This window comes from Coregonus lavaretus (assembly GCF_964263955.1).
Source record: "Coregonus lavaretus genome assembly, contig: HAP1_SCAFFOLD_2687, whole genome shotgun sequence".
NCBI lineage: Eukaryota > Metazoa > Chordata > Actinopteri > Salmoniformes > Salmonidae > Coregonus > Coregonus lavaretus.
In genome coordinates this window covers 17,236-34,111 of record NW_028157388.1, presented here as the reverse complement: position 1 = coordinate 34,111, position 16,876 = coordinate 17,236, and the positions used below count along the sequence as shown (strand labels likewise).

The following is a 16,876-nucleotide window of genomic DNA, read 5'->3' as shown; positions in this document are numbered from 1 at the left end:
TTGGGGAGTTTCTCCCATTCTTCTCTGCAGATCCTCTCAAGCTCTGTCAGGTTGGATGGGGAGCGTTGCTGCACAGCTATTTTCAGGTCTCTCCAGAGATGTTCGATTGGGTTCAAGTCCAGGCTCTGGCTAGGCCACTCAAGGACATTCAGAGACTTGTCCTGAAGCCACTCCTGCATTGTCTTGGCTGTGTGCTTAGGTCATTGTCCTGTTGGAAGGTGAACCTTCGCCCCAGTCTGAGGTCCTGAGTGCTCTGGAGTAGGTTTTCATCAAGGATCTCTCTGTACTTTGCTCCGTTAATCTTTGCCTCGATCCTGACTAGTCTCCCAGTCCCTGCCACTGAAAAACATCCCCACAGCATGATGCTGCCACCACCATGCTTCACCGTGGGGATAGTGCCAGGTTTCCTCCAGACGTGACACTTAGCATTCAGACCAAAGAGTTCAATCTTAGGTTCATCAGACCAGATAATCTTGTTTCTCATGGTCTGAAACTCTCTACCATAAAGGCCTGATTGGTGGAGTGCTGCAGAGATGGTTGTCCTTCTGGAAGGTTCTCCCATCTCCACAGAGGAACTCTAGAGCTCTGTCAGAGTGACCATCGGGTTCTTGGTCACCTCCCTAACCGAGGCCCTTCTCCCCTGATTGCTAAGTTTGGCCGGGCGGCCAGCTCTAGGAAGAGTCTTGGTGGTTCAAAACTTCTTCCATTTAAGAATGTTGGAGGCCACCGTGTTCTTGGGGACCTTCAATGCTGTAGAAATGTTTTGGTACCCTTTCCCAGATCTGTGCCTCAACACAATCCTGTCTCAGAGCTCTACGGACAATTCCTTCGACCTCATAGCTTGGTTTTTGTTCTGACATGCACTGTCAACTATGGGACCTTATGTAGACAAGTGTGTGCCTTTCCAAATCATGTCCAATCAATTACCACAGGTGGACTCCAATCAAGTTGTAGAAACATCTCAAGGATGATCAATGGAAACAGGATGCACCTGACCTCAATTTCGAGTCTCATAGCAAAGGGTCTGAATACTTATGTAAATAAGGTATTTTTGTTTTGTATTTTTAATACATTTGCAAACATTTCTAAAAACCTGTTTTTGCTTTGTCATTATGGGGTATTGTGTGTAGATTGCTGGGGAAAAAATAATATTTAATCAATTTTAGCACAAGGCTGTAACGTAACAAAATGTGGAAAAAGTCAAGGGGTCTGAATACTTTCCGAAGGCACTGTATATAGAGGCTATAGATATGTTATAGAGTGAAGCTTGCATACATTTGATTAGATTTAGTGAAATCTGTAACCCAGAGGTGGGGTCAATTCTATTTCATTTCCAGTCAACTCAGAAAGTTAACCAAATTCCAATTCCCCATTTTCCCCATTGAAAAACATTGAATAGAATTGGAATTGGAATTTCAGTGCATTTCCGTAATTGACTGGAATTTAAATGGAATTGACCCCAACCCTGATGTAACCTAGATGTAGGCTATTCCTTGAGTAGCCCTGCTGTCAGCATGTGTGTGTGGGGCTTCTGGGTGTGTGTGGAGTTGTGGTGGTGCTGTGTAATGAGAGAGAGCTTGTGTGGGACGACTGGGAGCAGCAGGTGTGGCAGCTGCAACCCAAACTAAGCTCAGGCCTAGGCTACTCCTCAACCAAAGGGGTCAACTTTCAATAGCCAGATTTCATTCATATGGCCCACAAGCCTAGACCTCAGCTGTTATTAGCTATCATCTCCACAGGTTACTTGACATTCCTTCTGCACACCCAGGGGTTAAAGTTCTCAGTCACTGCGACGGATTTCCGTCTTATGGATTCTGGAGAGGTCTTTTTTGAGATCAGTGTAGATTCACAATCTGTCACACCCTGGCTCTGGGACTCATTATGTTGAGCCAGGGTGTGTGCATTCTATGTGTTCAGGTTCTATGTTGGGTGTCTAGGTTGTCGATGTCTATGTTTGTATTGAGTGACTCCCAATCGGAGGTAACGAGTGTCAGCTGTCGGCTCGTTATCTCTGATTGGGAGCCATATTTAAACTGTGTGTCTTCACCTTGTGTTTGTGGGTTTTTGTTCCTTATGCGGTCAGTGTAACCGTGGACTTCACGAGTCGTGTTTTGTTTGTAATTTAGATACTTTAATATAATAAAGTCATGTTCGTTTCACACGCTGCGCCTTGGTCTACTCTCCTTTACGACGATCGTGACAGAAAAACCCACCATACCAGGACCAAGCAGCGTGTCCAGGAACAGGCAACCTGGACGTGGGAGCAGCGTCGGAGGGTCGAGAGGCAACCCCAAGAAATTTTTAGGGGGGGGGCACACGGCATGGACGACGGGGCTGACGGAGGCAAAGATGGGGCGAATCCAGGAGGCCACCAGGCCAGGGGTACACCGCCCTGTACGTCCTGTGCAGATGCCTCACACAGAGTGTGTGAGGGCAGGCATTCAGCCAGGACGGGTGGTGGCCGCTCTTCACTCCAGGCCTCCTATCCGTCTCCACAGCCCGGTTCGGCCTGTCCCTGCTCCACGCAGCAAGCCTACGATGTGCGTCGCCAGCCCGGTCCGGCCTGTTCCTGCCACCCGCACCAAGTCTACGGTGCGCGTCGCCAGCCCGACCCGGCCTGTTCCTGCCACTCGCACCAAACCTACGGTGCGCGTCGCCAGCCCGGTCCGGCCTGTTCCTGCCACCCGCACCAAACCTACGGTGCGCGTCGCCAGCCCGGTCCGGCCTGTTCCTGCCACCCGCACCAAACCTACGGTGCGCGTCGCCAGCCCGGTCCGGCCTGTTCCTGCCACCCGCACCAAGTCTACGGTGCGCGTCGCCAGTCCGACCCGGCCTGTTCCTGCCACTCGCACCAAACCTACGGTGCGCGTCGCCAGCCCGGTCCGGCCTGTTCCTGCCACCCGCACCAAGCCTACGGTGCGCGTCGCCAGCCCGACCCGGCCTGTTCCTGCCACTCGCACCAAACCTACGGTGCGCGTCGCCAGCCCGGTCCGGCCTGTTCCTGCCACCCGCACCAAGTCTACGGTGCGCGTCGCCAGCCCGACCCGGCCTGTTCCTGCCACTCGCACCAAACCTACGGTGCGCGTCGCCAGCCCGGTCCGGCCCGTCTCTCTTCCACGCACCAAGCCAGGGGTGCGAGTCGTCAGCCTGGTAAGGCCCATTCCTCCTCCACGCACCAGGCCAGGGGTGCGCGTCGTCAGCCTGGTAAGGCCCGTTCCTCCTCCACGCACCAGGCCAGGGGTGCGAGTCGACAGACTGGACCAGGGGCGCATTGGGGGGTGTATTGTAGGGTGGTGGTCAAGGCCGGAGCCAGAACCGCCACCGAGGAGGTATGCCCACCCAGCCCTCCCCTGTTTGGGGTTTTTGAGGCGCGGTCGCAGTCCGCGCCTTTAGGGGGGGGTACTGTCACACCCTGGCTCTGGGACTCATTATGTTGAGCCAGGGTGTGTGCATTCTATGTGTTCAGGTTCTATGTTGGGTGTCTAGGTTGTCGATGTCTATGTTTGTATTGAGTGACTCCCAATCGGAGGTAACGAGTGTCAGCTGTCGGCTCGTTATCTCTGATTGGGAGCCATATTTAAACTGTGTGTCTTCACCTTGTGTTTGTGGGTTTTTGTTCCTTATGCGGTCAGTGTAACCGTGGACTTCACGAGTCGTGTTTTGTTTGTAATTTAGATACTTTAATATAATAAAGTCATGTTCGTTTCACACGCTGCGCCTTGGTCTACTCTCCTTTACGACGATCGTGACACAATCCTGGTTTGGAGATGACATAGGCTAATATAGACAGAAGCCTGTCTGTTCTACGAAATATATTCCCAAATAAATGTATTCTCAAATATTATATTTTCTCTGTTACGATATGTGCACTGAACCAACATGCATGATTGTTGATGACACTCCGATGTTCAGATGAAGGGAATTAAATAGTCTGTAATGCTGACGACAGCAGCGCTCCACTCAGACAGCTGTGTCTACTGCAGCTGCTGGTAAAGTCATTCAAAGCCTCTACTTTATCACTCAGGATGGAACTGTCCAGTGGTACTGTTTTTGCCATGTAATGTGGTTATTAAAACAAAATCAGACACCCCCATAGTAGAATAGATGACCTATTTACCTAGTCGGCTTGCTGTTGTGTGTTCTATGCAAGATAAATATTCCTCTCGAGGCGCATGCAAGTTGCGAGAACCATAGGAGGGAAACATGTATTCTGACAAGCACAGCAATTCTTAATGCAATCGCGGGAAAACACTTTTGAAAGCAGTTTTGGCAAATGTATTTTGAAAGCAGTTTTGGCCTTTGTTAAGATAGAGGGGGATCCCAGTTTTACATTGCTACCATGTTTATTTCTCTACTCCTTCTATTGCGTGTGGCATCGTTTTACAAATGCAGTTTTACAACAGGAGTTTCAAGCATGGTTTTACGCCTCGATCAGACCGACAGTGTAATTGCGTTTTGGTACACCAGAAGTACATTCATTTCCAAGGGAATGCTGTGTTTGCCTTGCAGCATTGCGTTGCAGTGTGTTCTGTGTTCTGTGTTCTGTGTTCTATGTTCTGTGTTCTGTGTGGTGCATATCAAATTGTATGCGTAGACTTGACAGAAATAGTAGCAAAAGGTAAATGTTGAACTTTTGTTGCTCACACATGCAGTAACAATTTTGGATTACATAATTTAAAAGTTATGCAGAATTTATTATGCGGCGTTGATGCAATGACACTGTAGGTCTGTTCAAGGCGCAGCTGCGCATCAGAGCCCTTTAAGGTGGCAATGTTGCCTTTTAGATGGTGTCAGCATAAATGTATTTTAATTAATTTTGTAGTAGAATGTCCTTTTAAACTGAGCATCTCAGTCCTTCTACATAAAAAAAAAATTATGGGGAGGACACCGTACCCCCTAAGCAAGGGGACTGGAATTGGTCAAACTCGCAGTTTAATACATGTACAAAATGATCCTCTTTCCCTAAAAGCATGATGGTCATGACTTTCTGACATGAAAGGGGAGTTTAACTTGGCCCCAGACAATCGATCAGAGATCATTCATGGGATTTTTTGTTGCTTTAACCCCTGTGCATATAGTGCTTTACATCAACAACAGATGTACACCTGTTGTATTCAGCCCATGTGACAAATACATTTGATTTGAGGGAGCCTCGATCAAAGCTATGTCTAAACGTTTGGAGATTTCGAGTACTTTTAAAGTATACAGTATACATTTACATTGAACATTTTAGTCATTTAGCTGACACTCTTATCCAGAGATACTTACAGTTACTGCATTCATTAGAGTTCATTATGTTCATTATTATATTAAACAGACCACAGTATATTGTGGTGGAGATGGTCTTATGTGTGTTCTGCTTCTCTCCTGGGCCTGGTGTTTAGGTTTCTACAGGGTGCTGATGCCCAGCCCAATCTAATACGGCTGGTGGTAGGTAGCAGGAGTCGTAGTAGAGGAAGCACCACCGAGAGCAGCAGTCCACCACAGGCGGGATGAGTGCTGCAGCAACGGAGCAAGCTGACATCCTCACCGTGCTTGTCCTGGTCAAGGAACGATGGAAAGTGGTAAGTGTCCGTGTTTTGGCGTGTGTGTGCGTGTGTGTGTGTGTATGTGTGTGTGTGTGTGTGTACAGTACCAGTCAAAAGCTAGGACACACCTACTCATTCCAGGGTTTTTCTTTATTTTTACTATTTTCTACATTGTAGAATAATAGCGAAGACATCAAAACTATGAAATAACATATGGAATCATGTAGTAACCAAAAAAGTGGTAAACAAATCAAAATATATTTTATATTTGAGATTCTTCATAGTAGCCACCCTTTGCCTTAATGACAGCTTTGCACACTCTTCGCATTCTCTCAACCAGCTTCATGAGGTAGTCACCTGGAATGCATTTCAATTAACAGGTGTGCCTTCTTAAAAGTTAATTTGTGGAATTTCTTTACTTCTTAATGTGTTTGAGCCAATCAGTTGTGTTGTGACAAGGTAGGAGTGGTATACAGAAGATAGCCCTATTTGGTAAAAGACCAAGTCCATATTATGGCAAGAACAGCTCAAATAAGCAAAGAGAAATGACAGTCCATCATTACTTTAAGACATGAAGGTCAGTCAATCCAGAAAATGTCAAGAACTTTGAAAAGTTTCTTCAAGTGCAGTCGCAAAAACCATCAAGCACTATAATGAAACTGGCTCTCATGAGGACCGGCACAGGAAAGGAAGACCCAGAGTTACCTCTGCTGCAGAGGATAAGTTCATTAGAGTTAACTGCACCTCAGATTGCAGCCCAAATAAATTATTCACAGAGTTCAAGTAACAGACACATCTCAACATCAACTGTTCAGAGGAGACTGTGTGAATCAGGCCTTCATTGTCGAATTGCTGCAAAGAAACCACTACTAAAGGACACCAATAAGAAGAAGAGACCTGCTTGGGCCAAGAAACACGAGCAATGGACATTAGACCGGTGGAAATCTGTCCTTTGGTCTGACGAGTCCAAATTTGAGATTTTTGGTTCCAACTGCCGTGTCTTTGTGAGATGCAGAGTAGGTGAACGGATGATCTCCGCATTTGTGTTTCCCACCATGAAGCATGGAGGAGGAGGTGTGATGGTGAGGGGGTGCTTTGCTGTTGACACTGTCAGTGATTTATTTAGAAATCAAGGCACACTTAACCAGCATGGCTACCACAGCATTCTGCAGTGATACGCCATCCCATCTGGTTTGCGCTTAGTGGGACTATCATTTGTTTTTCAACAGGACAATGACCCAACACACCTCCAGGCTGTGTAAGGGCTATTTGACCAAGAAGGAGAGTGATGGAGTGCTGCATCAGATGACCTGGCCTCCACAATCACCCGAACTCAACCCAATTGAGATGGTTTGGGATGAGTTGGACCAACAAGTGCTCAGCATATGTGGGAACTCCTTCAAGACTGTTGGAAAAGCATTCCTCATGAAGCTGGTTGAGAGAATGCCAAGAGTGTGCAAAGCTGTCATGAAGGCAAAGGGTGGCTACTTTGAAGAATCTAAAATCTAAAATATATTTTGATTTGTTTAACACTTTTTTGTTACTACGTGTGTGTGTGTGTGTGTGTGTTTGTGTGTTTGTGTGTGTGTGTGTATGTGCGTGTCACAATTACGTTATGCCATGCTTTTACCCCCTCAGCAAGCACCAATTCATCACAAAAAAGCTTTATTTGTTCTCTATTAATTGGCTCCACTCTCCCTCATGTCTTTATCTTATCCATCTCATCTGCTGACCTGGACAGTTTGGGGTCAGTTCCATGTGTGCAGTGCACATGCAGCTCTCTGCCACAAAGTGGACTGGAACTTAAAAAGTGATAGAAGCTATATGTAGCCACTCAGTGTTCTTTTCCCAGCCCTATCCCCCTGTCCCCCTGTCCGCTCCGCTCTACCAGGCTGTGGTGCGTGTGTGTGCTTGTGTGTGTGTGTGCTTGCACTGGTGTGTGTGCCCGTGTCCCCCGGCCATCAAAGAGCTACCAGGGACAGGGTGCCATGTGAGGTTAGTGTAGCTGGGACTGTGACTGGGACCTCTACTGGGACTGGGACTGGGACCTCTACTGGGACTGGGACTGGGACTGGGACCTCTACTGGGACTGGGACTGGGACTGGGACCTCTACTGGGACTGGGACTGGGACCTCTACTGGGACTGGGACTGGGACCTCTACTGGGACTGGGACCTCTACTGGGACTGGGACTTACACTGGGACCTCTACTGGGACTGGGACTGGGACCTCTACTGGGACTGGGACCTCTACTGGGACTGGGACTGGGACCTCTACTGGGACTGGGACTTACACTGGGACCTCTACTGGGACTGGGACTGTGACTGGGACCTCTACTGGGACTGGGACTGGGACTGGGACCTCTACTGGGACTGGGACCTCTACTGGGACTGGGACTGGGACCTCTACTGGGACTGGGACTTACACTGGGACCTCTACTAGGACTGTGACTGGGACCTCTACTGGGACTGTGACTGGGGCCTCTACTGGGACTGTGACTGGGGCCTCTACTGGGACTGTGACTGGGACCTCTACTGGGACTGTGACTGGGACCTCTACTGGGACTGTGACTGGGGCCTCTACTGGGACTGTGACTGGGACCTCTACTGGGACTGGGACTGGGGCCTCTACTGGGACTGGGACTGGGACCTCTACTGGGACTGGGACTGGGACCTCTACTGGGACTGTGACTGGGACCTCTACTGGGACTGTGACTGGGACCTCTACTGGGACTGGGACTGGGACCTCTACTGGGACTGGGACCTCTACTGGGACTGGGACTGGGACCTCTACTGGGACTGGGACATAGAATGGGACTGGGACTGGGACCTCTACTGGGACTGGGACATGGAATGGGACTGGGACTGGGAGGAGTAGGCAGTAGTAGGGCAGCACCATGGCTCCACTTCCTGTGTATAGTAGGGTTGAATGGCAGGAACCCGGTTACCAAGATTTACTGGGATTTACCGCCAAACCACTCACTTTTCCCGGGATAAATAACAGCGAGAAACCGGTAAATTATAATAAATTATTTATATGAACAGCATGGAGTGAAATGGAACAGTTAAATTATATGCAATGTCTAAATCTGGCTTCTTTACGGCCTCTGCATGATGAATCAACGCTAAGAGTGGGGACAGACAGTCCATCTCAGTATGGAGCGCAGTTCACAATGCATGTAGACCTATCATCTCATCATGGTAACTTTTTTCCTTGTGACAGGTAGGCCTACATTTGCTGCAGCATAGCCTATGCTAGAGTAATAGAGTAATGTGTGTCTAATTTACACATCTCAAAATGGCTTTCGGGGGTCACCTTGTATTTTTAATTGTGAAGATTATTATTTCTTTAATTGCAGCTGCAGAGTTTTAAAACAGCCTATCACTCGAATATCATTGATTTAAATCAGTGCACACGCAAGCACTCTCTCGCAGTCTTTCTCTCTCTCCATCAATTCCATTCAAATTACATCCAAAATAGATCATCCTGTTCTAGATTGATATATAGCCCTATATATAGATGTCCTAGCCTACCTCTTTCAGGTAATACATTTAATGCAGTATTAGCCTTATATTTAGCTAATTAATTATGGGTTATGCATAATAAGCTTCTAACGTATAGCCTCTGTCTCTTGCGCAATACGCAAGCAACTGTGCTCCACTGGCCTCTCCTTAAAAAACGCTCCTTAGCTCTAGGAGTCCCATGCAGGAAAAGCTAGACTAGATAGCTTGCTGGACATAATTCTTTTAGCATTTCTTATACCAATAGACTATTCGAAGAGGGAAGCAAGCTCTTTTTTGCTGGATGTTAAATACAGCAGCCAATAGAACGGGTAGTTTGAAAGAAGAGAGAATGTGCGATGGTGGTAGGCTATAGCAGTTAATTATTCAGACCCATAACCAGTCAATCTTCGTACAGTACAGTAATACAGTTCACACTAAAAAACATTAGCCTACTGGAGCTAGTCTCATTTATTTACCCAAGAGACCATATAGCCAACTACATCTATGGGATTTTATGTTTTTCTGTCGTGCGTAATGTGCAGTAGCCTATATATCATGTATGTATTGGCTAATGGCACAATCATTTGGGCTTTTTTGGGCTTGGGCTAATTAAATGTCGTTTATGTAGGGTTCATAACATTTATTTAATATATGGCTCATCAGGCTCAGGTAGCATCAGGTTTGAATTTTCATGCTGATCAAAGCTCCAATCAAATCTAGACATATTTACAGTTGAAGTCGGAAGTTTACATAGACCTTAGCCAAATACATTTAAACTCAGTTTTTCACAATTCCTGACATTTAATCCTAGTAAAAATTCACTGTCTTAGGTCAGTTAGGATCACCACTTTATTTTAAGAATGTGAAATGTCAGAATAATAGTAGAGAGAATTATTTATTTCAGCTTTTATTTCTTTCATCACATTCCCAGTGGTTCAGAAGTTTACATACACTCAATTACTATTTGGTAGCATTGCCTTTAAATTGTTTAACTTGGGTCAAACGTTTCGAGGAGCCTTCCACAAGCTTCCCACAATAAGTTGGGTGAATTTTGGCCCATTCCTCCTGACAGGGCTAGTGTAACTGAGTCAGGTTTGTAGGCCTCCTTGCTCACACACGCTTTTTCAGTTCTTCCCACACATTTTCTATAGGATTGAGGTCAGGGCTTTGTGATGGCCACTCCAATACCTTGACTTTGTTGTCCTTAAGCCATTTTTCCACAACTTTGGAAGTATGCTTGGGGTCATTGTCCATTTGGAAGACCCATTTGCGACCAAGCTTTAACTTCCTGACTGATGTCTTGAGATGTTTCTTCAATATATCCACATCATTTTCCTTCCTCATGATGCCATCTATTTTGTGAAGTGCACCAGTCCCTCATGCAGCAAAGCACCCCCACATCATGATGCTGCCACCCCCGTGATTCACGGTTGGGATGGTGTTCTTCGGCACCCCCTTTTTCCTCCAAACATAACAATGGTCATTATGGCCAAACAGTTCTATTTTTGTTTCATCAGACCAGAGGACATTTCTCAAAAAAGTACGATCTTTGTCCCCATGTGCAGTTGCAAACTGTAGTCTGGCTTTTTTATGGCGGTTTTGGAGCAGTGGCTTCTTCCTTGCTGAGCGGCCTTTCAGACGCGAACTGGCTGAGTCAATTCAGTGGCTAGCTTTGCACTTGGCTAGCTAACAGTAGCTGCTAGGGGTAAGTTATAACCTACATTTGTGTTTTGTTTTTACATATTGGTACCCAGAGTCGTTCAAGGGAATTCGGGACATGGGTGACTAGTTAACGTTAGCTTGGCTCTCTCTGTGTGTTCGTGCCGTGGGAGGACGGGTTTCTTCGTTGGCAGAAAGAAATGGCTAGCTAGTATGCTAACTATTCTAGCTAACTAACTGGCTGAATAAGTTGACGACGGACACGCTCAAGCTGTCCGGACTAGCCCACAACTTTAGACACGGACACGAATGATCTGCTTGGCGTGTTGACACACTGGTGGTTTGTTGTGGCCGAGTATTGGTGCTAAACCGTGTTGTTGGAGTCCGGCATGCTAGTTCGCTGTGGTGTCATATGACTAGGTGCCCTGGACGGTTTTCACAGAAGAATACTGTACCAAGTTAGCTAGCTGAATAAACTAAGTTAGTCTATTCCTAGAAAACATTGAACCGCTGTAGTTTACAACAATTATAGTTTCTGAGGTGGAAGTTGGGAGAGTTATATTTGGGTGTTTCAGTGAAACGTAAGTGAGGGAGGCCCCGCTCTCTTGCTTTCCCAGATGTTTAGTTCATTTCATTCCGATCTCCTTTGCATTATTGTAGCCATTTTCTGTAGCCTGTCAACTATGCCTCTGTCTATCCCTGTTCTCTCCTCTCCGCACAGGCTATACAAACGCCTCACACCGCGTGGCTGCTGCCTCTCTAACCTGGTGGTCCCTGCATGCACAACCCACGTCGAGTTCCAGGTCTCCGTCAGCCTCTGGAACTGCCGTTCTGCGGCCAACAAGGCAGAGTTCATCTCAGCCTATGCTACCCTCCAGTCCCTCGACTTCCTGGCGCTGACGGAAACATGGATTACCACTGAAAACACTGCAACTCCTACTGCTCTCTCCTCGTCTGACCATGTGTTCTCGCATACCCCGAGAGCATCTGGTCAGCGGGGTGGTGGCACAGGAATCCTCATCTCTCCCAAGTGGACATTCTCTCTTTTTCCCCTAACCCATCTGTCTATCTCCTCATTTGAATTCCATGCTGTCACAGTCACTAGCCCTTTCAAGCTTAACATCCTTGTCATTTATCGCCCTCCAGGTTCCCTTGGAGTGTTCATCAATGAGCTTGACGCCTTGATAAGTTCCTTTCCTGAGGATGGCTCACCCCTCACAGTTCTGGGTGACTTCAACCTCCCTACGTCTACCTTTGACTAATTTCTCTCTGCCTCCTTCTTTCCACTCCTCTCCTCTTTTGACCTCACCCTCTCTCCGTCCCCCCCTACTCACAAGGCAGGCAATACGCTTGACCTCATCTTTACTAGATGCTGTTCTTCTACTAATCTCACTGCAACTCCCCTCCATGTGTCCGACCACCACTTTGTATCCTTTTATCTCTCGCTCTCCTCCAATACTACTCACTCTGCCCCTACTCAGATGGTAATGCGTCGTCGCAACCTTCGCTCTCTCTCTCCCGCTACTCTCTCCTCTTCCATCCTATCATCTCTTCCCTCTGCTCAATCCTTCTCCCTCCAATCTCCTGATTCTGCCTCCTCAACCCTCCTCTCCTCCATTTCTGCATCCTTTGACTCTCTATGTCCGCTCTCCTCCCGGCCGGCTCGGTCCTCCCCTCCTGCTCCGTGGCTTGACGACTCATTGCGAGCTCACAGAACAGGGCTCCGGGCAGCCGAGCGAAAATGGAGGAAAACTAGACTCCCTGCGGACCTGGCATCTTTTCACTCCCTCCTCTCTACATTTTCTTCATCTGTTTCTGCTGCTAAAGCCACTTTCTACCACTCTAAATTCCAAGCATCTGCCTCTAACCCTAGGAAACTCTTTGCCACCTTCTCCTCCCTGCTGAATCCTCCTCCCCCTCCCCTCCCCTCCTCCCTCTCTGTGGATGACTTCGTCAACCATTTTGAAAAGAAGGTTGACGACATCCGATCCTCGTTTGTTAAGTCAAATGACACTGCTGGTCCTGCTCACACTGCCCTACCCTATGCTTTGACTTCTTTCTCCCCTCTCTCTCCAGATGAAATCTTGCGATTTGTGACGGCCGGCCTCCCAACAACCTGCCCGCTTGACCCTATCCCATCCTCTCTTCTCCAGACCATCTCCGGTGACCTTCTCCCTTACCTCACCTCGCTCATCAACTCATCCTTGACCGCTGGCTATGTCCCTTCCGTCTTCAAGAGAGCGAGAGTTGCACACCTTCTCAAAAAACCAACACTCGATCCCTCTGATGTCAACAACTACAGACCAGTATCCCTTCTTTCTTTTCTCTCCAAAACTCTTGAGCGTAACGTCTTTAGCCAACTCTCTTGCTATCTCTCTCAGAATGACCTTCTTGATCCAAACCAGTCAGGTTTCAAGACTGGTCATTCAACTGAGACTGCTCTTCTCTGTGTCATGGAGGCTCTCCGCACTGCTAAAGCTAACTCTCTCTCCTCTGCTCTTGTCCTTATAGACCTGTCTGCTGCCTTTGATACTGTGAACCATCAGATCCTCCTCTCCACCCTCTCCGAGTTGGGCATCTCCAGCGCGGCTCACTCTTGGATTGCGTCCTACCTGACCGGTCGCTCCTACCAAGTGGCGTGGCGAGAATCTGTCTCCGCACCACGTGCTCTCACCACTGGTATCCCCCAGGGCTCAGTTCTAGGCCCTCTCCTATTCTCGCTATACACCAAGTCACTTGGCTCTGTCATATCCTCACATGGCCTTTCCTATCATTGCTATGCAGATGACACACAACTAATCTTCTCCTTTCCCCCTTCTGATAACCAGGTGGCGAATCGCATCTCTGCATGTCTGGCAGACATATCAGTGTGGATGACGGATCACCATCTCAAGCTGAACCTCGGCAAGACGGAGCTGCTCTTCCTCCCGGGGAAGGACTGCCCGTTCCATGATCTCGCCATCACGGTTGACAACTCCGTTGTGTCCTCCTCCCAGAGTGCGAAGAGCCTTGGCCTGACCCTGGACAACACCCTGTCATTCTCCGCTAACATCAAGGCGGTGACCCGATCCTGTAGGTTCATGCTCTACAACATTCGGAGAGTACGACCCTGCCTTACACAGGAAGCGGCACAGGTCCTAATCCAGGCACTCCTGTCTGGATTACTGCAACTCGCTGTTGGCTGGGCTCCCTGCCTGTGCCATTAAACCCCTACAACTCATCCAGAATGCCGCAGCCCGTCTGGTGTTCAACCTTCCCAAGTTCTCTCACGTCACCCCGCTCCTCCGCACACTCCACTGGCTTCCAGTTGAAGCTCGCATCTGCTACAAAACCATGGTGCTTGCCTACGGAGCTGTGAGGGGAACGGCACCTCCGTACCTTCAGGCTCTCATCAGTCCCTACACCCAAACAAGGGCATTGCGTTCATCCACCTCTGACCTGCTGGCCCCCCCACCTCTGCGGAAGCACAGTTCCCGCTCAGCCCAGTCAAAACTGTTCGCTGCTCTGGCACCCCAATGGTGGAACAAGATCCCTCACGACGCCAGGACAGCGGAGTCACTCACCACCTTCCGGAGACACTTGAAACCCCACCTCTTTAAGGAATACATGGGATAGGATAAAGTAATCCTTCTACCCCCCCTTACCCCACCCCAAAGAAAAAATAAATAATAATAATAATAATAAAAATAAACATATTGTAAAGTGGTTATCCCACTGGCTATATGGTGAATGCACCTATTTGTAAGTCGCTCTGGATAAGAGCATCTGCTAAATGATGTAAATGTTATGTCGATATAGGACTCGTTTTACTGTGGATATAGATACTTTTGTACCTGTTTCCTCCAGCATCTTCACAAGGTCCTTTGCTGTTGTTCTGGGATTGATTTCCACTTTTCGCACCAAGGTACGTTCATCTCTAGGAGACAGAACGCGTCTCCTTCCTGAGCAGTATGACGGCTGCGTGGTCCCATGGTGTTTATACTTGCGTACTATTGTTTGTACAGATGAACGTGGTATCTTCAGGCGTTTGGAAATTGCTCCCAAGGATGAACCAGACTTGTGGAGGTCTACAGTTTTTTTTCTGAGGTCTTGGCTGATTTCTTTTGATTTTCCCATGATGTCAAGCAAAGAGGCACTGAGTTTGAAGGTAGGCCTTGAAATACATCCACAGGTACACCTCCAATTATGTCAATTATCCTATCAGAAGCTTCTAAAGCCATGACATAATGTTCTGGAATTTTCCAAGATGTTTAAAGGCACAGTCTACTTAGTGTATGTAAACTTCTGACCCACTGGAATTGTGATACAGTGAATTATAAGTGAAATAATCTGTCTCTAAACAATTATTGGAAAAATTACTTGTGTCATGCACAAAGTAGATGTCCTAACCGACTTGCCAAAACTATAGTTTGTTAACAAGAAATGTGTGGAGTGGTTGAAAAACGAGTTTTAATGACTCCAACCTAAGTGTATGTAAACTTCTGACTTCAACTTTATATGCTTTATAATACTTTTGAATTACACTTCCGATTTTGGCGGAAAATACTGGATTACCCGGAAGAAAAGTGATACCAAGAAATTATTCAACCCTAGTACTGACTGAGGTGCTGATGTTATGTAACTCTGCCACTGCTAATCCCTTTGAGTTGAGCTGCTTGTGTCACACAAGATTGTGTGTGTGTGTTTTTCGTGTTTGTGTGTGGATACTGATTAGGGAGGAAGAAACATGTAAATGTGTCTAGGAATGGGGGAGGAAGGTTGGATGATGGGAAGATTGAAAAATATAAGAATTAACATATGTTTTCCACATTATGATATGACGTTTTGCCTTGGGATGTGTGTGTAGGCAAAGAAGATCGGCGGCGGTGGCTTCGGGGAGATCTACGAGGCGTTGGACCTGCTGACCAGGGTCAGTGTTGCTCTGAAGGTGGAGTCAGCACAGCAGCCCAAACAGGTCCTCAAGATGGAGGTGGCCGTCCTCAAGAAACTCCAGGGTAAACCCCAATTACGTGTACTTAACCTTCCCCCTGCCCACCCAACCCTACCCTAAACTCAACCATCAACCACCTGCCCTAAACTCAACCATAGCTTCCTGCCCTAATCGCAACCACAAGCCTGCCCTAAACTCAACCACAACCCTCCTACCCTACCCTAAACTCAACCACAACCCTCCTACCCTAAACTCAACCACAACCCTCCTACCCTAAACTCAACCACAACCCTCCTACCCTAAACTCAACCACAACCCTCCTACCCTAAACTCAACCACAACCCTCCTACCCTAAACTCAACCACAACCCTCCTACCCTACCCTAAACTCAACCACAACCCTCCTACCCTAAACTCAACCACAACCCTCCTACCCTAAACTCAACCACAACCCTCCTACCCTAAACTCAACCACAACCCTCCTACCCTAAACTCAACCACAACCCTCCTACCCTAAACTCAACCACAACCCTCCTACTCTAAACTCAACCACTAGCCATCTGCCCAAAACTCAACCAACCCCCTGCCCTAAACTGACCAGTAGTCATTTCAAAGTATACATTCAACCTAATTTAATGTCAAGAGATGGAATTTATATTGTTGTATATTTTCTTAAAGGTTCATGGTCTGCCACTCGATAAGGCAAAGGGATACGCTGACTCTGAAGGGTAATGTAGAGAAAGGAAACAAGGAAGTGTTGGGCGGGGCTATGTTGGGATAGAGGGCAGGGCGGGGCTATGTTGGGATAGAGGGCAGGGCGGGCTATGTTGGGATAGAGGGCAGAGCGGGGCTATGTTGGGATAGAGGGCAGGGCGGGGCTATGTTGGGATAGAGGGCAGAGTGGGTCTATGTTGGGATAGAGGGCAGAGTGGGTCTATGTTGGGATAATAGGCCTATACTTGATTCGGGCTACATTATTGCATGCTAAATGTTTCTGATCAGTGATAGATGAGCTATACCACCTCCACTTCTTTTTTTCTGCTTTTGTTTATTTTTAGGGGGTAGATCAGCTTTAATATTGCAGATAGATTGTAACTTCCATCAATGTAATTGTCTGCATCACTTCCAATCCCCCATGTTTATATATATATATATATATATACATACATACATACATACATACATACATACATACATACATACATACATACATACATACATACACACACACACACACACATATATACATACATACATA

At 47.3% G+C, this 16,876-nt stretch overlaps 1 protein-coding gene across 1 annotated transcript in view; it reads left to right on the top strand.

Moving 5' to 3' along the window:
- Window positions 1-5,492: 5,492 nt before the first annotated feature.
- The window catches only part of LOC311125488 (tau-tubulin kinase 2-like), a gene marked incomplete at both ends in the record, with an annotated part of 28,013 nt that continues 16,629 nt past the window's right edge, over window positions 5,493-16,876 (top strand). The window contains 2 exon segments of the mRNA XM_084199535.1: window positions 5,493-5,564; window positions 15,536-15,683. Coding sequence (XP_084055661.1) covers window positions 5,493-5,564; window positions 15,536-15,683 — 220 coding nt within the window.